The sequence below is a fragment of the Gallus gallus genome, chromosome 17 (assembly GCF_016699485.2).
Source record: "Gallus gallus isolate bGalGal1 chromosome 17, bGalGal1.mat.broiler.GRCg7b, whole genome shotgun sequence".
In the NCBI taxonomy this organism is placed as follows: domain Eukaryota; kingdom Metazoa; phylum Chordata; class Aves; order Galliformes; family Phasianidae; genus Gallus; species Gallus gallus.
The window spans coordinates 9,938,882-9,958,572 of record NC_052548.1 but is presented as its reverse complement, the minus strand read 5'-3'; the positions used below and the strand labels follow the sequence as shown (position 1 = coordinate 9,958,572).

Genomic DNA, 19,691 nt, shown 5'->3' with positions numbered 1-19,691 from the left:
GCAGAGCCCATCGTCTCTGGGCAATTTCTCTCACGTGTCTGCCCTCAGATACATCAGTCTAAGATCAGATTTCAGGCAAGAAAGCACCAAAGCCCCAAGCAGAATGGGTTCCAACACCCAACGTGCGTCAGGACGCCTCGCATCCATCAAACGAGCTCTCAGGGCGCAGCCGATGGCACGGTGTTGCACACTGCTCCTGTAGGTAAAGCTAAGCCTCTGATTTCAGAGTTCTTTTCTGCCTTCTGTAGGACTTTCTGATGGGAAAACTCTGCTGAGCTCCCGGAGGCATCGCAGAGTTCATGTAATCCCACAAACCCAGCCGTAGCCCTCAGCACCACGTGCCAGCAGAACACATCAAACCACCACAGCAGTGACGAGGAAGGCAGCCTGCACCCCTCCCAACCATGCTGGCACCTCTCTCTTCCTGCATTCCAGCCTCTATTTTGTTTATCTAATGCAACAAACCTCTAACAATGTTTAGGTCTGAGCAGTGCTAGCTAGGAAGATTCATTTGCCTTCAACAACAAAAAATAATTAAACAACCTGCACAGTAATGATTTGCATAATAAACAAGATACTAGAATGTATGCAGTCTGTCAGCAAACATCCCTGCTCTTCCCCTCACCCCAGCTAAACAAATTTTTGGAATGCTGTCTGGTCTTCTCTAAGGTACTGTGCAAACAAACAAACAATGTGGTATTACCAGCTGGTATTTTTCCTCAAAAAAAAAAAAAAAAAAGAGTAATAAAACTCTTACCTTCAAGAGGTCAATCTCTTTAATGCAATCTTGCCTAGCCTTGGCATCCATCATTTCAAAAATCTTCAAAGACAAAAAAGCAGAAGATTCAAGTGAGATGGTGACAAAATCCAAGAGCTTATTCAGCAAGGAGCCGGCCTTTGCTTCCCATCTTTGTATGGCATCTACTGCAGTGAGTGCACACACATACAGCCCACAGACCAGCAACAAACGTTCTCTTTATTTTGAAGCCACCGAAGGGCTAACAGCAGGGTAATCTAACCTTAGAAGCTGTAGGCAATATTCCAAGCAATGGGAGAAACAGTGCCATTCTGCTCACTAAGCAGAAAGACTGAATTCCAGTGCTCACCTGAACTTTCTTTAATGCCACAGGTTTTCTGTCCAGAAGACAAGTTGCTTTGTAAACTTCACTGAACTGTCCTCGTCCGATCTTCTTCTCTATCTGAAAGTCTGCCAGTGTGCAGCGATACGGGTATGATGTTAAATGTCTCTGTTGGATTTAAAACAAACCAGATCTTCAGCAGCCAGCCCCAGCCCCAGCCCAGCCCAGCCCCACAGCCAGGCAGAGCCAGCCGCAGGAGACGGCCGCTGCCAAAACCTCCCAGCCCAGCGGGGTGCGGATGGGAACAGAGCTGAGCGCAGGTACAGCTCCCAGCCCGGCAACTTCTACCAGTGCTGCACACACACCTGTGTTAGCACGTCTTACAGGATGCATTCCTTGTACCAGACTTAGGGCTCCAGAGAACACAATAACACACTGCACTAATGTCCACGCAATGCCTGCTAATTAAAGTAGGCACATAATTGGATCTTTATCTCCAGGCCATTAGCAGCAGCTTTCTCAGTTTAAGTTCCCTAAAAGAGCAAAACCACTCCTCTTCACATGAAATGACACTCTGAGTAATTCTTTTTGAAACACCAACGCCACAGGTACATTTTTCCATCCAACACAACGAGCATTTCAGTACTCTCATACCATGAGAAATGGCTTTTGTTTCTCGAGGCTGAGGACAGTACAAGAGCTTAATTTGCAGTTATGCATAAAGGCTGCTCCCATGGAAATGAGCAGCTCGTTTCAGCATCTTCATTGGAACTGCTCAGGGAGTGCTCCCCTCCCCACACAGCTCAGCCCCCCATGCCCTGCACAGCCCCCCAGCCCACACACAGCTCCCCTCGAGCAGCGTGAAAGCTGGAGAACAGCTCTCCTGCCTGGGAGGAATAAAGATAACGCTTCTATAATGAGATTTTATGAAGCAGCTACAACAAAACTTTGTCTTGTGAAAGAGATCCATACTAGGATCAGGGATGGTACCTGTTTGCCCTTTATTAATCATTAAATTGTGTGTTTACACCTACCGTGCCTAAGTGCAAATTAGTGTTTTAAGCACGTGCCAAGAAATACCTATCCACTCCTTAACCTGAAAACGTAAATAAATGTTAGTCAAGTGACAGGACGTGTGTGTCCCCACCACTTGCCATGGTTAGCAGCTGAAGTCTGCTTGCCGTGCTGGAGTTAATGCTGGGTGACGACTGGACACCTCAGCTGATATGTTCTGGCATCCTCCAGGACCACAGCTGCACATTTACATATGCAATGACCTAGATTTGCATTTGCTATCACAACCTATCAGACCTAATTAAAATAATGGAGCTTTCGTCCAGGCTGGAAGATGTTTGATTGCAGCACAAAGCAGAGAGCATGCTCGGGTCGGGCAGAGCTCCCTCCAGCCAAGGGCAGCACTGCCTTCCCATGGCTGTCTGAAACCCTTCTGTGCTTCCTGCACGTTGATGTAAGCAGGGAACACGTCACGTTACACATTTAGCAGACCTAAGAAGCACCGACCTTCTCCGAACATCGCCCCTGAATCTGGCCTTACACACACTGCACTCCTGTCGTGACTTCTGACAAAGGGGACTTCTTATTTCCCCCATGCTGAACCACTAGAACTTTCCATACGGCTGTCAAAGAACCAACACCTACTTGCTCAAATAAACTCTGACCTCTACTTCTGCAAATCTAAGAGGTTCCATACACAAATTGGGTGTACAATTGGTTAACACCATTATTTCCAGATCTGTCTGTCAAAGCTAGATTTTCTCATGTTCAGACAAATTGAGGCTCAGGGAAGTGTTCGTGTCTGTATGAATGCGGGAGGACCATGAGCCATCGAGGTCAGTGATAGAGCTCCAAAGAAAAGAATGAAAAAGAAAAAAGCCCTGAAAAGCAAAGCCCCATAACTGTAAAGACACTGTGAAACGTGGCTGTTTGCACACGTCTGCTGGGGCAGCTGGAGGAAGGGGACAGACTGGGAAGAGCTCCTTTTGAGACAGAGGCCGTTCTCTTTATGCACACAATGAGGTCTCATTTTTCTAGAACTCCATTAAAAAAAAAAAGTCAAAGATTGAAGTCAATTAATTCCTCATTCCAATAAAGAGGCTATTCATTTTTCAGAAGAAATGCAGAGATCACTCCAAGAACAGGCTACTCTGGACTACATCTCCAGCATACACGCTCCTTTTCAGATGCGATCACTGCTGCAAAAGCAAGAATTCTGAAGCTCCCAGAAGTTATGGAGCAAGAGCCCTCTGCAGATCCCTCAGGGTGATGTCTGCCACAGCCTTCAGCCTCAATGTTTTTTCTGCAAAGCAGCATCAGTAAGGCTTTGTAATATAAAAAACACAAAACCATGCAATAAAGACTTCAGTCATTTAATCTTGCACACCCCCAGACAGATACAGCAAAGTGGCAAGAAATTAATGAAAGGTAAATGGGAGTCCCTGCCTACCAGACTATTAAGATGCACGGGCAACTGCAGAGAACAGCATTAAAATAAACAAACAATCCTTACTCTCTCCATGCTTTTCTTTGATAGGACGCAGTTTCTACTCCTGCTTTCAGATTCTGGGGGATGGCTGTTGCAGTAACACCAGTCAACTCCTGGGTTGCTTTCCTGGTGAGAGCCTTTGTTTCCCTTCCAGGAGTAGTGCCGACACGCAGCGATGCTCGGTGACTCACCTGGCCCTCCTCACCCAAAGGCACAGAGAACAGGGCACAGCCACAGCCCCCCTGCTCTTGCAAACACAAGACGAACAAATTTACCTCTCTGTTATTATTTGAATACTGGGGGAAACCAGAGCAGTACTGAGAGCCCTCCCTGCAGCCACCACCGGTGCTTTGGGCAAAGCACAGCACCAAGAAGTGAGATGGAACCAGGGCAAAGAGTCAGCAGAATGTTAGCATGCTGCAGAGCAGCGCCTGTGGGACTGCTGCTCCTGGAGGGGTGGAAGAGAACACCAATCCAAAAGTCCATGGGTGCAGACAGCCACTGCTCAAGGAGTAAACCCTGAGCATTAATACCAATTAATGATATGTTCAAATGTTTTGTTGCAGTTTGATTGCCATGTGGAAAATGAGGCTTATTTTTAATCAAGCTAAAAATTGTTAAGGATTGGTTAATCAACAGTTAAAAGTCAGACACTACTGCCTTTCGATACTAATAAAAGCTTCTTTCCTGTAGAGCCACGCAATGAAATTTAGAAGAGTAAAAAAACATACTCGCCCAATTAATTTTCTGAAATCTCATTAAAAAATTTAGTCTGACGAAGTCATACAGTTCTGACCTGAATTTTAATTATCTTTACGCTGGATATAAGTTTTTTTCTGATATTTGCAATGCATCATTAATTTTAAAGCAACTGTTTCCTTGCTTCTAAAGCGCATACTTCATCTGAATGACATTTACCGTAAACTAATTTCACCTTTAAAAGACATCTGTGATAGGAGATGGAGAAGCTTTAGCCCCTACAGCTGAACACGTACACATTATAGGCAATGATTTACTATCAGCATCAGCATTTCAGAGCCTCTTTACGATGCCCCAAATTGAACACCCATCTCCACTCAGTAACGCTTACCTGAAAGAATTCCGTATACTTTGAGGTTGAAATTCCAGTGTGAATTTATGAGAACACTTTAGAGCAGACTGATTAAAAAAAGAACTTCTGAGCTCACAAGAGATGAGGAAACTTTTAAAATATGGATTATCCTTCAAGCAGGTAGTCAAGTAATTACTGAAGAATACATCAGCTTTTGCATTTCGTGGCTTCAAACCCAGACTACACTACAACGTGAGCCATCCTTCACCTGAGATGTTACCCACAAGTTAAAGTTTGCTGCAGAACTTGGCTTGAATTTCCAAGTTTTACCGTCTGTATCGACAGCTATTTGTAGTTGTTCGTGACAAGGAAAGGGAGAAATTCATAGTCACGTTGAAATAACCAAAGCAATTTGGAAAAACCAGAGCCTCTGCTGCTGGATGGCACACGACAGGCCACCCTACGCCATCAGCAGAGAGGAGCCTGCCCTGTGAGCGTGACAACTTGTGTTCATTTCTAAACCACACTTACTGCTTCTTTTAAAACAAACAGAAACAAGATCTGAGCAAGTCTCCCTGCAGTCCTAATCCTTCTCCAGACAGACAATTTACTGCAGGAGTCCCACCACCACAACCCGGCTGCTCACAGCCTTCAGGGGAGGTTTCACTGCACGGCGACCACGCGGCAAAATGAGCCCACTCAGCATCAGCACAACAGCAGCACGCAGATTACTAGCTACTAATTACATTTAACTATGTCATTACAAATTCTAACATGTGCTCCAAGATGCCATGAACGTATCTGCTACACAGGAACACTTCCTAATCTTGTTCATGAAATAATTACAGGGGCTCTATCCTGCCAAATGAGGCAGTAATTAACCCTAATTGCTCAAAATGCAACTGGCTAATTCTAGGAGATTAATCAAGGGGATTCAATTATTATTAAGTGACTTAATATGACAAATTGCTACATTAGGAAAGGGGGGCTTTGCTCCATACGATGTATTTTCCAAGCAGTGCTGTGTAAGATGCATTCACTGCCATGCTGCCTGTGCAGGCAACTCATCATCGTTGCAAACCCTATGCTGGGCGTAGGCACAGCTTTCTGAAGAGCCCTTCCTTGTCCCAGGAGCCACGAGCACTGCTGGCTGCACGGCCTGAGCGCCCAAGCAGCACCCACATGACCTCCTCAGGGCGGCCCTTTGCCGCATCTCCAATGCTCTTCTAACAGCTTCAGCTTTCTAACCCATCTGTTCTAAAAAACAGCCTCGTGGTCTAAAAAAATGCAGAAAATACAGACCTCATGATCCCATGAAAAGCTTCATTGCTGGATACAGTGCTGCAGGGAGGGAGGGGAGAGGAGGGGAACCACTGCTGGGCAGGAAGGGAACAGAATCCACTCAACACATTGGGGTAGAAACCTCCCAGAAACTCTCTGAATATGGAGTCACAGAGCCTTCACACAGAATGAACTCTGTCTGGTATTTTGTAACTACCTCTTCAGCATTTATTATCAAACTGTGCAAGGAAATAAAATACTGTTTGTTTACATTCAAACAAATGCTTTTCTTTGGCCTTTTCTTTAAAGAATCAAAGAGGAGAGAAAGCCAACGCAATCCATGTATTTACAGGCTGTTTTAAAAATACTTGCTCTAAGCAAAATTTAAAGTGTTTCCTTTTTCTCTTATCGTCATCAAAAATTGGATTCAGGAAACTGGCTGGCAGCATCCCAAACTGGGTATTACCTGGGCTATAAACAGAGGAGAAGGGGAAAAGAGCCGCAGTGCTCAGAACTGCAGTGCAGAGATCTTTGCAGGAAGAAGGGCAGAGAAGGGAAGGTGAGGGCTGGCCGTGCTCACCTGCGGGTCGTGCTGGAAGTCCTGGCCTGGCAGCTTGCAGAGCGCGCTGGTCTGGTCCCCCAGGTGCTGCGGGTGCTCGTGCTGCCCCTCCATGCCCACATGCCAAGCGCTGCCGGACCTGCGGGCTGTGAGCAGAGAGAGCCATCAGCACACGCTTCGAGGGAATGAGCACTGGGACACTGCCTGCCCCCGGCCTCCCTCCCCTAACACATGTAATTCCCCAAACCAGAGCAAAGCAGAGCCAACTGCCCCTGAGCAGCAGCTGCCAGGAGAAGACGAACCCAAGTGCAAGCAAGTCTGCACGCAAGCAGAGTGAGTGCAGCAACAGGGCGAGCTGTGCCAGTGCTCCTGAGGGTGCAGGGCAAGAACAGCTGTATCACAAACACCGTGGGTGTAACTTCATAATAAGAAATACAACAGTTTATTCACTCTCTGTTATGCTACAAAACACTTAAATATGAATTCTAACAGCAGTGAGTGTCACTTCTGTGGACACCTTTGTTAGGCATCAGGAACTCGCAGTGGACTGCAGTGTGCCAGCTTCCAGCCGGTTCTGAAGCACCACAGCAGTCCTTGCAAACCAGCAGAGCAAGCTACAAGCCAGCAGAACATTCCCTATGCTGGAGCACAGTGGTACCCAGCCCTGGAAAATTTCCAAACAGACGTACATTGCTTGCTTCTAAAGCATTCAAAGCTCTTTGAAAATCTGAGGCATGCGCAATCAGTGAGGCATGCACAGGGCAGGGGGAAGGCACGCTTTTCCCTACATCACGTTAGTTAAGTTCTGGTGTACGATCTGCATCTTCTCATGTCCTGCAATACTTTATATCTTACGTTCAACATGAATCTGTGTTCTTCCAGAGATGGCAACATGTAGCTCAAACACAGAGAATACCCAGAACTTCCCTTATGATTCTTATGCACTTGGTAAGCTGGGAATCATAGCTACTATCTATTTTGTTACAGACTCAACAGAGAGATGTGGGAACTGATGCATCCCAATTCACTTGGAAGAGCAAAACAATGCCCAGGTGCTACTCAGAGCCGGACAGTGCCTGAGCACTGCACAGACTCACATCTGAAAGCATGAGAAGGCCACTGCTGAGGACATGGGAGTTGGAGCACCCTGCTCTGCACTACAGCTGCAATACACAGCAAAAGGCCACAGCATAGGAGTAAAGAGTCCCACAGAATGATCAGGTGGAGAACCCTGGGAGCAATGCCAGCCCAGAAATGCACTCCCCACAAATACAGCACACGCACAGGAATCACACTGATGCCCTTTCCCATCCAATAGGATGCTGTAGATATTTTGTGTGATTAAGGAATGTTATTCCTAGCTAAATATTCATCACCCAGACACATTCTAGGGGAGATGCATTTTAGAGCTGCATTGCTGCTGTCCCTAACACTGACAAGGCAACGTTTAGTGGCAGCCCCAACATTTTTAGAACTTTGTTTCAAGAGTTTTGGCAAGTATTCACTCAGCGAGAGCACAACCTGATCTCATTAGGGTATTAATAGTGCACGCCTGGCATCTGAGCAATGACTAATTCTTAATTTAAAATGCAAAGGTATTTTAAATATTTGGGGGGGGGGGGTGAACACAGAGAGAGAAAATACGATGCAGAAGAATTTCTGCAGCAAGTCAGGCTCAGCTCTTCTCACAGCTGTCAGCAGTGCCTGAGGTAGCCGTGCCGGACCCTTCCAGCAGCAGCTCCTCGTGGGCTGCAGCAAACAGACGCACACGGCCACAGGGACGGCTGCTGCACGAGCTGCCCTCAGGGAAAGCGCTCCCCAAAGTCAGTACTCCGCAGCTCTGCTGGCAGCAGGATGGCCACCATCAGCACAAAAGAGTTCGATTCTAATTTCCCTTTAGTTTGAGGTATCTGACGATTTATTAGCAGCAAAGGTGAATATTTAAAAATGAACAATGTGTCTCAATATCAATATTAAACTGCCCTATGAAACTGCTACCTTGTGTTACACTGCCAGCACTATCTTATAGTTGTTATTTTAAGAAAGGTTGTTTCCTTAAAGGCAGAATGCAACACGCAGCTCTTTCTCATCTGAGGCTGCAGGCAGAGAATGCTGCGGCACACCTGGAGCTCAGGCAGCTGCCCTTCACACCACACCCATCTCTAAGGGGATTCAGGAATTTGCAGCCTCAAAACCGAAAGGCACATCCACACAGTGCCAGGAAACACCGCAGCCTCACACCGACCCACCAGGGGATGGGCGTCCTGCCTCAGGACAGGAACGGAGCTCAAAGGGTGGAGGTGGTCACTTCTGAATGTGAGAAACCACCATCTGACCCGACACCCGTCCGGGGCGTTCCGGGGAGCCCGAACTTTCTGGCTGCCACAGGAAACTCCAGGCTGTGTCATTGCGGGGGCTGAGCCGAGGAAAGGCAGTCAGCAGCTCAGGGCAGCGCTAATTCATCAGCTGGAGAGTCTGGGTTTGATCACTGTTTGTTTAAGGCACTGCAGCTGGAAGCAAAGGAAGCAGTAAGAACCAAATATCAGCTCTGAAAAGAGATCCGCACAGCTCACATGACAGCGGCCCGCTGACACCTACGGGACAGCGTGTCCTCCGAGCGGCAGCCCGGCTATTCTGGGCAGCTGGCAGCACCACGGAGGTGGCCGGGATCCTCGCAGGGTCGGCACCGCAGGGCCCTTCGTGACACCCAAAGAGGTACACACTCTGCACAGCACAATCCTACCTACCACCGCTGGCTTCTGGAGAGCCGTGTCACACAACCTGTGCATTACGTTACCCCGTGGATTCCAACCATTAGCACGACACATTGCCTTGCAACTCATTAAGCACTTGAATGAGATGCAGCACACTGGAAGCCATGGAGCTGGGTGACTTCCCCAAGGAAGGCACGAGTCCCACCCGAGCAGTTACCTGCAGCCCCATGCAATGGCTCAGCCAGGTGACAGCATGCAACAACACTGCAGCCTGGGCTGCTATCAGCTGGTGATGAGGTGTCCCTATTACTCTTTGAAAGGTCGGAAGGAGGTTAAAAAAGAAACAGCAAGATTTTAGCAGCCTCTTCTCTTGAGGAAAATAGTTGTTTATACCTCGGTTCTGGGTTTCATGTGATCCGGTTTACTCCTTCAATAACAAGATCATTACCAGGAGGTGGGAGCCTGCATCCTTCCTGCTTCTGCCTAGCAGGGATGCTTCCCTCTGCGCCAACACAACAATACCAAAATCAGAGGGAACTCTCGTGACACAGAACACACCTGAATTCCCTGTTGCTGAAATACTGGCACTGGTGGTACAATATATCGTGCACACAAAGGGGCAGTTCTTACATTGCTGAATGTGCAGCCCACGTCAATGTTTGCGGAGCTGTCAATGGTGGGGACAGCCTGTCTGCACCTGAAGCACTGGGAAAAACAGCTTCTGGAACAATGGAAGGAAGAGAAAGACTTCCAGCTGGACCAGCACCCAACTTGCAATAAATTCATCTTTGAGAAAATATACCTGAGCTCCCTGAGAGCTGCTTCGCTTCTCCCAACAGATCTGCGCCCTTCTTGGGATGTCCTGGGGCTGTGTGCACCTCCAACCTGCTCCAATGTCCTCCAGTACCACAACAGATGTACACAGCTATGTACGTAGGTATGTGCTTTTCCACTCTCCTGCTCCCCTACATTTCCCTCTCCCAGTCCCCATGCAGCTCTATCCAGGTACCCAGCATAAAACACAACCAAACGCATCCTTGCATCATCCCAGCAACCCATGGGCATTAAACCACAGCCCAGAGCAGCAGGAGGCTGCTGCTCTGACCCCCACAGGGGCAGGAAGGCAGGGCCACGCTGCAGGGCAGGCCTGGCTGTGGGCCCAGGTCCCCAGGGGCAGAGCTGCAGGGTTTGCTGTCCCACCAGCACAGCCGCGCCAGCAGCGCTCCTCCTCTCCACTGCCCAATAACGTTCTCTCTCTTGCCTGCTCATAAAATAAATCTGTCAGGATGCTGTATGAGATTACCTATATATTTAAATGATGATCTTGGCTCATGATTACATTATCGCTGCGGTTCAGGGTACGTGCTGTGCCGAAGGCAGCCCAGTCCTGGGAGAGTATTATTTCCGAGTGACTTTTATTGTCCATTATCTTACACCATTTCTGTCACGGCTGTGATGTCTGGTAGGAATAGTTCACAACAGAAATATCTCAGTCGTTAGTATTCTCATTGCAATTTAGGCAGATCAACCTTTAAATCTCATCCATCATACTGAAGAGCTTTGGCAAAGCAAGCGCAGCCATGCACGCCGCCGTGCAGAACCTCATTACAGGCTGGGTTCAGCCGCCTGCCCCATCCCTTCTGCAGCGCCAGGTGACGCAGCCCCGCACAGCCCTGCTTCTCACTCTCCCTTTTGCCTGGTGGGAGGGCACGACCTGCTCCTCGCAGCAGACTGCTTCTGTCTGGCGTGTGACAAACTCACTTGAACCCAACAATTAAACTTCTGACAGTGTTTCCAAAAGCAGGGAGTATTTACTGTAAATGCTTGACAATTTTTTTCCTCTCCGCTCATCTCTCTCAGTCACCTTATGACGACTGGAAATTACCATAAGCAAGTAACAGTCTAACATCCAAAAACCCCTCATGGTAACGTGAAATACACACCTGCCAACGCTGGAAAAAGGCCCCTATAAATACAAATGTTAAAGGAAAAATCGCGAGGAATGCCACTGAAATGCAAGGACAGCGAAGCAGTACCGCGTGGGGAGGACTTGGGAAGGGCCGCCCCATGGACCGCTGCTGTCCTACTGCGTGTCCAGGCTGCACTGAGCAAATCCAGGCAGAAACTGCTGCACAAATGCTGATGTGTCATCAGCTAGGAGCATCAAAATCTTGGGCTCTGTGTTAAGAAGAAACTGTATCTACACACACACCAGCAAACGCAGCAGTGTGCGAATACGGTGCACCTGCAGTGCCCAGGAATGCATAAAATACATGGAAGTGTGAACGAACTTGAAAACAATATCATCCAGTTACACAACCTTATATGAGGTTTAGTAATGACATCCATGACCAAAGGGCTAATATACTATCCAATAAAACGTTATTCATTCTGATGACATAAGCTCTGAAGTTCAAACCAGAGCAGGCAGAAATTGGCTTTCTCCATCTGTGGAACCAGGGAAGCTTCAGATGGCAGAGCCTGGCTCTGGTGCTGCACGTAACAAAGCATCAACCACCACACACATCCAATAACTGTGCTCCAAACTAGAGCTGCCAATAGTTCTAAGTCCTAAGGACACCACGCTGCATTGTTTTAATCAAAGTTCATGTGAACGACATTTAACAGACGATGTTTTTGAAGCCTTTCAGAAGGTTATCTTCATCCAACTCATATGAATGCAAGTTACAAACATTCCAACTATGGAAATGACCTGCAAGAACAAACGTACCACAATACTGTTATCCATCTACTAAATTCCTAATTTCAGAGGTAGCACAGAAACCAAGGCACAGCCATCAGTGACAAACACAAGTGGTTCCAAGCCCCCGAGGCCGTGGTGATGGAAGCACCCATCCCCTGCCTGCAGAGCAGCACTGAGCCTCCCACACTGGGACGGTGCTTACCCTGACAGCACTGTGCTAACATCTCACGTTGACTTTCCATTGAGATCCTAGTTTGCACAGCCTTAGCAGGCAGTGACGGGGTGCTGGCCTCCTGAACACCCCAAACCTGCCAAGAATGCTGCAGCAAAATGGCTGAGAAGCCCTACAGCTTTTTCATGTCAACAACTGATATTCATTATACAAATACTGTGACAGACACTGCAGTTCACTGTTCCACAACCTAGAAGCAAAATGACATTAAGTCAACAAACTTTAAGCTACCTGGAGCTTATTCCCATTTGGGGAATTCCCATATGGACAGCAGGCAGCTGCATTTAAAGCGAAAAACAGTTCCTCTGAAGACAGGTAATACAGTAAATACTGACCAGCAACAGCAGGCTGTGTTTTTCTCCAGCCGGCACTCACATATGCATACAATTCAGACAAGAAGCCAAGGCTTCTTAATTCATACTCTTCTATGTGCAGTTCTGAGCCTTCTAAAAGTGTTGGGTCGCCCAAGGAGGCTGTGGATGCCCCATCCCTGGAGGCATTCAAGGCCAGGCTGGATGTGGCCCTGGGCAGCCTGGGCTGCTGGTTGGCGACCCTGCACATAGCAGGGGGTTGAAATGAGATGATCATTGTGGCCCTTTTCAACCCAGGCCATTCTCTCATTCTGTGATTCATTTTCACAGTCTTTGAAACAGCAGAGACAGACCTCGCAGGCCACTACTAGCATTAACAAAACCTGTTGAAAACAAACACATACTCAATCTACCTGGAATTTTACCATGTTGCTTACTAAGCATGCAACAACATGCTTATCTTCTAACTTATAATGCAATACGGCTTTCAAGCCTGAAGCCAAATTATTTAAGAACATGTATGTTATCCTCCTCAGAACTCATTCATTTCCGATGAAGGAAAGATTAAATATGAGCTAGAAATATATTCGTGTCATATCTGTTCACTGCCAGACACTGCCACATCTCTCCACCTGCCTGCAGTACCCTCACACGTGGCCATGAGGGGTGCTCTGCGCCGCAGCCCTTGCAGCCAGCACACCTGGCTCTCACGCAGGGCAAAGGAACCCAGGGGATGTTTTTAATATATGCACACCTAACTTCAAAACATCAGGACAACAGCTTGAAGTATTTACATTTCTCATAATCAAAAGTCACAGGAAATGATGCTGAGGACCACGCAGCACAGCCAATCTGAAGACTCATACGATTCAAATCCAAAGGCAACTTCAAAGCCACCTCGTAAAGCCTGCGTGAAGCAGACACAGCAGCCAGATGCTGCAGGAGCTTCCCGGCATCCAGACCCTGCAGGAGCAGCCAAACGGAAGCAGAAACTCTTCCCAGAGTAAAAAGGTTTAACATTTTTCTACTTGCAAAAACAGCCACACTAGAAATACGTTTGGATCCTTCCTCCACTAGATATGGTAAGGATGACTGTATCAGCACCTATACTAGTAAAACAGTGTCTTTCCCTACACATTCCTGAGGATCTGGAACTGACAGCACCCGCTCTTCCATGTGTAAGGCTGTTCTCGGCTCCGTCTCCCCAGGGCACATCCACCGCCCCTCCTGCAGACACAGCTCCTGGATCAGCGCTGCGCGTCGCGGCTGCGGGGCAGAACAAGGAGATCTGTGCTTCGGGAAGTCTGCACAGCTACTTTGATTCCTTATTCTGCTGACAGACAGGGTTAATGAAGTTCTTGCAGAGAACTCTCCCTTTCCTGGGCTAAATGCCCAAATTCTTTCAGGATTCACAAGACTGTCTATTTAAATTGGGTCCAATTTTTCTTGCTGCAGAGGCCTGCACAGAATGTTCTGACGAGAAGCTGGGAATCAACCTTTTGAGAAAATCCTAACTGAACACACAAGCTCTGCACAACACACAGAAGCCATTCAGTGCCACATTCTGCTCTGTGCGCAGTGCCTCTCATGTTAATAAGCGCCGATGCTGCAGTGTGAACCCAGCAGTACCAGCGGATCATTTGAACCCACAAGCACGCATGTACGTGCAGGTAAACACAAACACAAAACGCTTTAAGGTCTTCCTATAACATAACACGTCCAATGCCTTTATCACATCTTCTATACAAATTAAAACCACTCTGCCTGAAATTTTAGATACAAGTTTCATAGATTTTAAGGAATTTTAAGTGCATGCAGATATGCAGAGGGCCTTCAACAAGGCCATGGCTCCCAGCAGCAGCCCTGGCCATGTGCTGCTCTGCAGCTCTTCCCAACAGGAGAGTGGGGGACTGAAGCTGCTGCCCACGGACAACAGCTCCCAGCTGCCTGCAGCTCAGAACTGCTGCTCATGGCTCACAGACCGAGTGGCAGCAACACTACTGCTGTAAGCAACACTTAAACCCAGTTTTGTTTTGTTGTAGAACCAAACAGAAAGCGACACATTACATACACGGTTTTCAAACCACAAAGTTATTTCAGACACATTACCTGCGAGTCGGAATTTCAGTGTGCAGCCTGAGCTCTAACTCCAGCTAGCATTACACATGGCAGCTCAGAAAAGCTGTCCTTCTCACTGCTCCTAAGCCTTAATGGAGTTTCTAACTAACTTGATTAACCCACCCTGCTCACTCCTCAAGCACAGCCTCACAAAGAAGTGATTTTTCAGTCCTGCAACGCAGCGCTTGCAAGAGGACTTGATAAATCAGCGGAGCCGAATTGAGGTTAAACAAATGCATGTGCAGCCAGCACAGTGCTCACGTAGGAGGGATGACACACCTGACACTTCAGGAAGAGGAAGTATTCTGAGAGGCCATTTCTTTTTGCTTCCAGAGGGTGTCAGAACTCAGAGCCGCAGGTGAGCAGACCCAGACCACCTCAGATCAAACCAGGGCACACAGGAGGGTATGCGAAGTCCCAGCACTGGGAACACAGCAGAGAGGAGGCAGAAGCAGGGCTGTGCCGCTCTGCTTTGGAGGTCAAACAACCTCTACAGCACAGGAAGCAATGAGGAGCTTGCTCTGCCATGGCACGGAGTGACTCACCCTTTCAAGTGTTTGCAATCTAGTCCAAATGCTGCTGGCAAAGTGAAGCTGCCCTATGAGGAAGAGTGCGGCCACATGCGCTCAGCAGAGCACTCAGCCACAGACCTGAGAGCAGCAGCAGTCTGCTCTGCAGAACAGTGTGAAGGGAAAGCCATGGGCAAAGGCAACTGAATCTGGAGCAGAACGAATGCCACGGACTGGATGCACAAACAAAAGCTACCCAGGTTGTGCCTGCTGCTGGATGACTTCAGAGGAAACAGAAATCTTAATATGGTTCTACATAACAAATTGGAGACAGTCTCCAAAGGGAAAATATATTCCCACGTCATCTAGCTGCTATTATCAAACTCATTAGCGCTACCTATGTCAGCAATAAAAGGAGCAAGCTGGCACTCAGCTGTCCCCAGCCTCAGATGAACACGAGGAAATACAACAGGCAACCATGCCAAAGCCTGATGGGACCAACGATCCGTGGCTCATTCTGAACCTTGCTTCCTACAGGCACACAGGTCACTCAGACACACGTGCCAACCCAGGCATGCCTTCCTCACGCACCTTCCAGCTGCCCCACCTCCCCACACCCCGGCCACAAACACCTTCCTATTCTGAAAATGAAGTTCCTGTTTCCTTCATTACCCTTTCTTTTTTAACCCATAAGCAAACAGAGTATTATGGGCATTAATGGAGGAAGAAGAAAAGGTTGAAAGGGAATGCCACGGCGATGCGCTTGCAGAACAACCAACTCCAGAAACACCTGGCCAAATCTTTGAAACAAAACCTGTTATACCCAAAGTGCTGCAAGGTCTGCTTGTACAAGAGAACACATCGTGGTTTATCTCTGGGAAGAAAGAAAAGCACAACCGGGAGACAGGTTCCTGAGGGGATTCATTAGATCCTCGCAGAGCCATCACAGACACTGAAACCTGCTTCTGCAACAGAAGACTCATCTTACAAATACAGAACAGAAAAGCATGAAAGAAAACCCAGCAGACTGCACGTCAGTTACAAAGGTAGCAGGAGGAGGAGAGCTCTGTATGACACTGCTCAGCCTCTCCAGTCCAACCCACCGCCTTCCAGAAATCTGCCACCGTTCCTCCTTGAGAGCTGGCTGCAGCACGAGCCATCAGGGATGGCCCCAGAAGGGCTTCCAAGCCATCAGCGATCTCCATGACAGCACACCCCTCTGCCCCAGCACTCTGCAGGGCCGGCTCTCAGCAGGATGTGCCCCAGGAACACTGCAGCACAGGGACACCACCGCCTTGTTGTCACAGACCACCAAAACCCCGTTGACTTGAACAGATTTCCACTTTAAAACCGACAGCTGCAGTGAGAACGGGCAGAGGTCAGCGCCCATCTCGTGGGGCCAAGGCCTCCCCTGGAGAGCTGTGTGCTGCCAGGCATGGCCATGTCTGACTTACAGTCATCAGTTACAGCAGTGGCCAACCAAAAATACCTAAGCACTGTTTGCAGCAGTTCTGGCTTAAGTAGCTGCCATGTGATTAACAGTGTGTTCTTCAGAGAGGGCTGTGGCAAGCTTTCCCTGCTCCGTCCATTAGCAATGAAGCACAAAAGCTAAAATAAGTCATCGCAGCCACTTTAAAGTACAAACCAGGAAGAGTAAAAGAAATCCCCATAAAGAGGTCACGCTGTAAGTTATTACATTCCACAGCACACAAAGAACTGAGAGCAAACACAGGTAAAGAACCGTACCCAGCACTGTTTACCCTTTGGACGGTGAAGTTCTTACGCCTGACATAACGTTATAAATTGAGTAATTGACCTGTAAGGAAGTAAGGAGCTCAGGAGAGTTAAAAATTACCCCATAAATACCATAAAGATTAACAGATTTGTAATACCCACCCAAGAAGCACTTACTCTAAGTAGAATGATTATGAAAACACAGCAAGAATATTTACTACATAGCACCGACTCCAGTATATACAGACTGCCACGAAAGGCAGCGCTGGTTCTTAATATAGTGACAGCTGAAAGTCACCACTTGGGTTTCCCGACTGACTAAAGGGTAACACAGCGCACACGGCTCTGACTTACGTGGCTGCTGTGAGGCAGAGCCGCGCGCCCTGGAGGACCTTCCGACGCTCTCCTGGTGGTGGTGTTCCAGTTTAACATTTTTAAGACTCACATTTTGAGCAGCCGCTTGAGAGAAGATCTGATCGAATGCCGACAGCACAGGAGGACGAAAACAGAAGTATCACGAAGGAAAAGGGGATTTCTGGTGCCCGCATTTGCTAATATCTATTTCAGTCCAAGTTCCTCCCCTTGGGGGAAAAGGAACGCTGCAATACCGACGGCTTTTTCTCCCCATCTCCTGCCTGCAGTAACAGCCACACAGCCCAGAACACACCACAGGGTCTCCACAACAGCACTGACACCCACAGCCTTTCTGTGTGGGAAACACAAAACATGCCAACAAGGAGAAAAGCACTGCGTTTCGGGATGGCAGAGAATTGTCCACGGGGGAAGGACGCAGCTGAGACTACACCTGAAGTTCCTCACAGGAGCGGTACTGAGTTCACCGTGAAGCGGCCATCGCCCGCCTGCAGGCCTGCACCCCCAGCTGCTGCCGCAGCACCCACAGCAACCCTGACTTCCAGCCGGGCAGCCAACCCCGCCAGGTTAAGGAAGAAGTACTCTCCAAAGTAAGGGAGAACATGCAGGGCAGCAGAGAACCAGGAACACACGCTCCCCACCACTGAGGCCCTCCCCACATGCACAGCACTCGCAGAGCATCAGCACCGCACAGCGCCCACTCCTCGGCCAGTGTGGGCCCAGCGCTCAGCCCGCCCCACAGGGCATTCCCTGCTGCCCCGATCGGAGCAGCACTGAGCCCCACACAGAGCCCATGGCTGAGGGCCGCGTCAGCCACTGCAGGAGCTCAGCAAGTGCCGTGGGGCCGTGGTCTGCCGCCAACAGTCCAGAAATGAAAACAAACCGATGGCGAAGGAACGGTCATAAAGGGAAAAGCCATACAGCAGCAGCCACTGCTTTGACAGTTAAGAAAATAAGAAAATAGAAGTGCAATCTCACCATCTCCTGCACCTCGACCGGGCTGTGCCGTAACGCCCACAGCACCCTGTGGCTGTCACAGCATACACAGAAATAGGGCAGGACGCCCGACTACCCCAACCTCTGATCCCAGCACGGAGCTGCACAGCTCTGTGCACAAACTCCATTTCCACACCAGCGCTGTGGGTCCCCCCTTCCCCAGTGCAGCCCTCAGCAGACAGCTGTGGCTCCAGCAGACGCAGAGGGGCACTCCACGCCGGGCCCGAACTGTGCTAACAACAGGGATCTGCTGTGTGTCCTCCAGCTTCCAAACCACTCCATCCTGTCGTGCAAACAACACAAGAACAGGACTGCCAACACCACTGCTATTCTAATGAAAGCTGCAGAACCCAAAGAGCATTTGCAAAGCACCCTCTGGCCACCGGAGGAAAAACAAATGAGCAAACCACCAAACAGGCCCTCACCTCCGAGTCCACACAAGAGCACGGCTGTGGGTGAGGACGCGGCTGCCCCAACCCGAGGACCGGGAGCTTTTAAATCAGTACCCGTGCCCTGCAATTCTAATCCTATCTTTTTTCCCCTTAAAAAGAGACGTAATAAATAACACGTTCTGACTTCTAAACAAGCACTCGTGAGGTTTCAAGAATGCTATGGAATGCAGAATTCCTTGAGTCTCTTTCACTTACACCATTTGGTTTTGGAGAGATACAGCCTGCCGTTGGACCACTCAAACATGTAACAGGAAACTGGGACCTGCGCTCCAGGTAGTGTTACGTTACCGCCGGCTCTGGAAGGGAACCTTTTTAGAAGTAAGAAGGGAAGGGGAAGGATTTCTCCTCTCCATCTGTGGCAGACAGCTGCTCGCTGCCTGGAATCTGTGGCAGCAGACACTGAGAGCAGCACCACGCTGAAGTAAACACTGCGGAAATCTAATTTCTTTAATTGCACTGACAGTGTAGAAGTGCTCTCAATGTGATAGCTGCCATGTGATAAACCCAGTCATCTGATTAAATGCTGGAAGCTAAACAGGCAGTTGTCATCCATTTCATTTAAAAATACATTTTGTTGAAATACTTCAAATATTCTGAAAACTTTAAAAGAAACCAGAGCTGTCGGGACGACTCCGGAGCGCCGTGCGTGCACGGCCAGGTGTCTGAATGCTCAGCACAGGTTAGAACTTGAAGGAACCTCCATCCAAACCAACACGCATACAAGAAATAAGCGAGGATAGAAACAGCCCGATTGGGCCATGAAAAGCTTTCACAGTTTTACAGACTGCCGTGTTGGAACCACCATTAAAAGCAACTCCCCACAGCCTTCTGCCTTCACACAACCACCATCCCACGTCGCAGGGCCTCACTCCTGCCCCAGCTCAGCCCTCCCAGGGCAGCACCCCCCGCACGGCCCCACAAACCTCCCCACACCTGCCCGGCTTTTTTAAACAAGGGCTTAAGGTCTGTGCAATTCACTCTGCAGCAATTGGAACTGCAAGGAGGAAAAAAAAAAAACCAGCATGCTTTTAAAGAGCAACTCAAAATGTAGATTTTGCATTTTGTAGATTCTGCTG

At 48.6% G+C, this 19,691-nt stretch overlaps 1 protein-coding gene across 10 annotated transcripts in view; it reads right to left on the bottom strand.

The window, feature by feature from the left end:
- Positions 1-19,691, bottom strand: part of NEK6 (NIMA related kinase 6) — a 111,372-nt gene that overhangs the window by 23,360 nt on the left and 68,321 nt on the right. For 6 of the 10 annotated variants that reach the window (XM_046901722.1, XM_040649044.2, XM_040649042.2 and 3 more), the window contains exons 2-4: positions 6,495-6,619; positions 1,107-1,247; positions 758-820 (exon numbers count right to left, since the gene is read on the bottom strand). In XM_046901722.1, coding sequence (XP_046757678.1) covers positions 758-820; positions 1,107-1,247; positions 6,495-6,587 — 297 coding nt within the window. In that variant the 5' untranslated portion in view covers positions 6,588-6,619. Of the gene's footprint in view, positions 1-757; positions 821-1,106; positions 1,248-6,494; positions 6,620-10,490; positions 16,383-16,807; positions 16,878-17,149; positions 18,186-19,691 lie in introns of those variants that run through there. The other 4 variants (XM_046901720.1, XM_040649043.2, XM_046901718.1 and 1 more) reach the window with 4 other exon arrangements.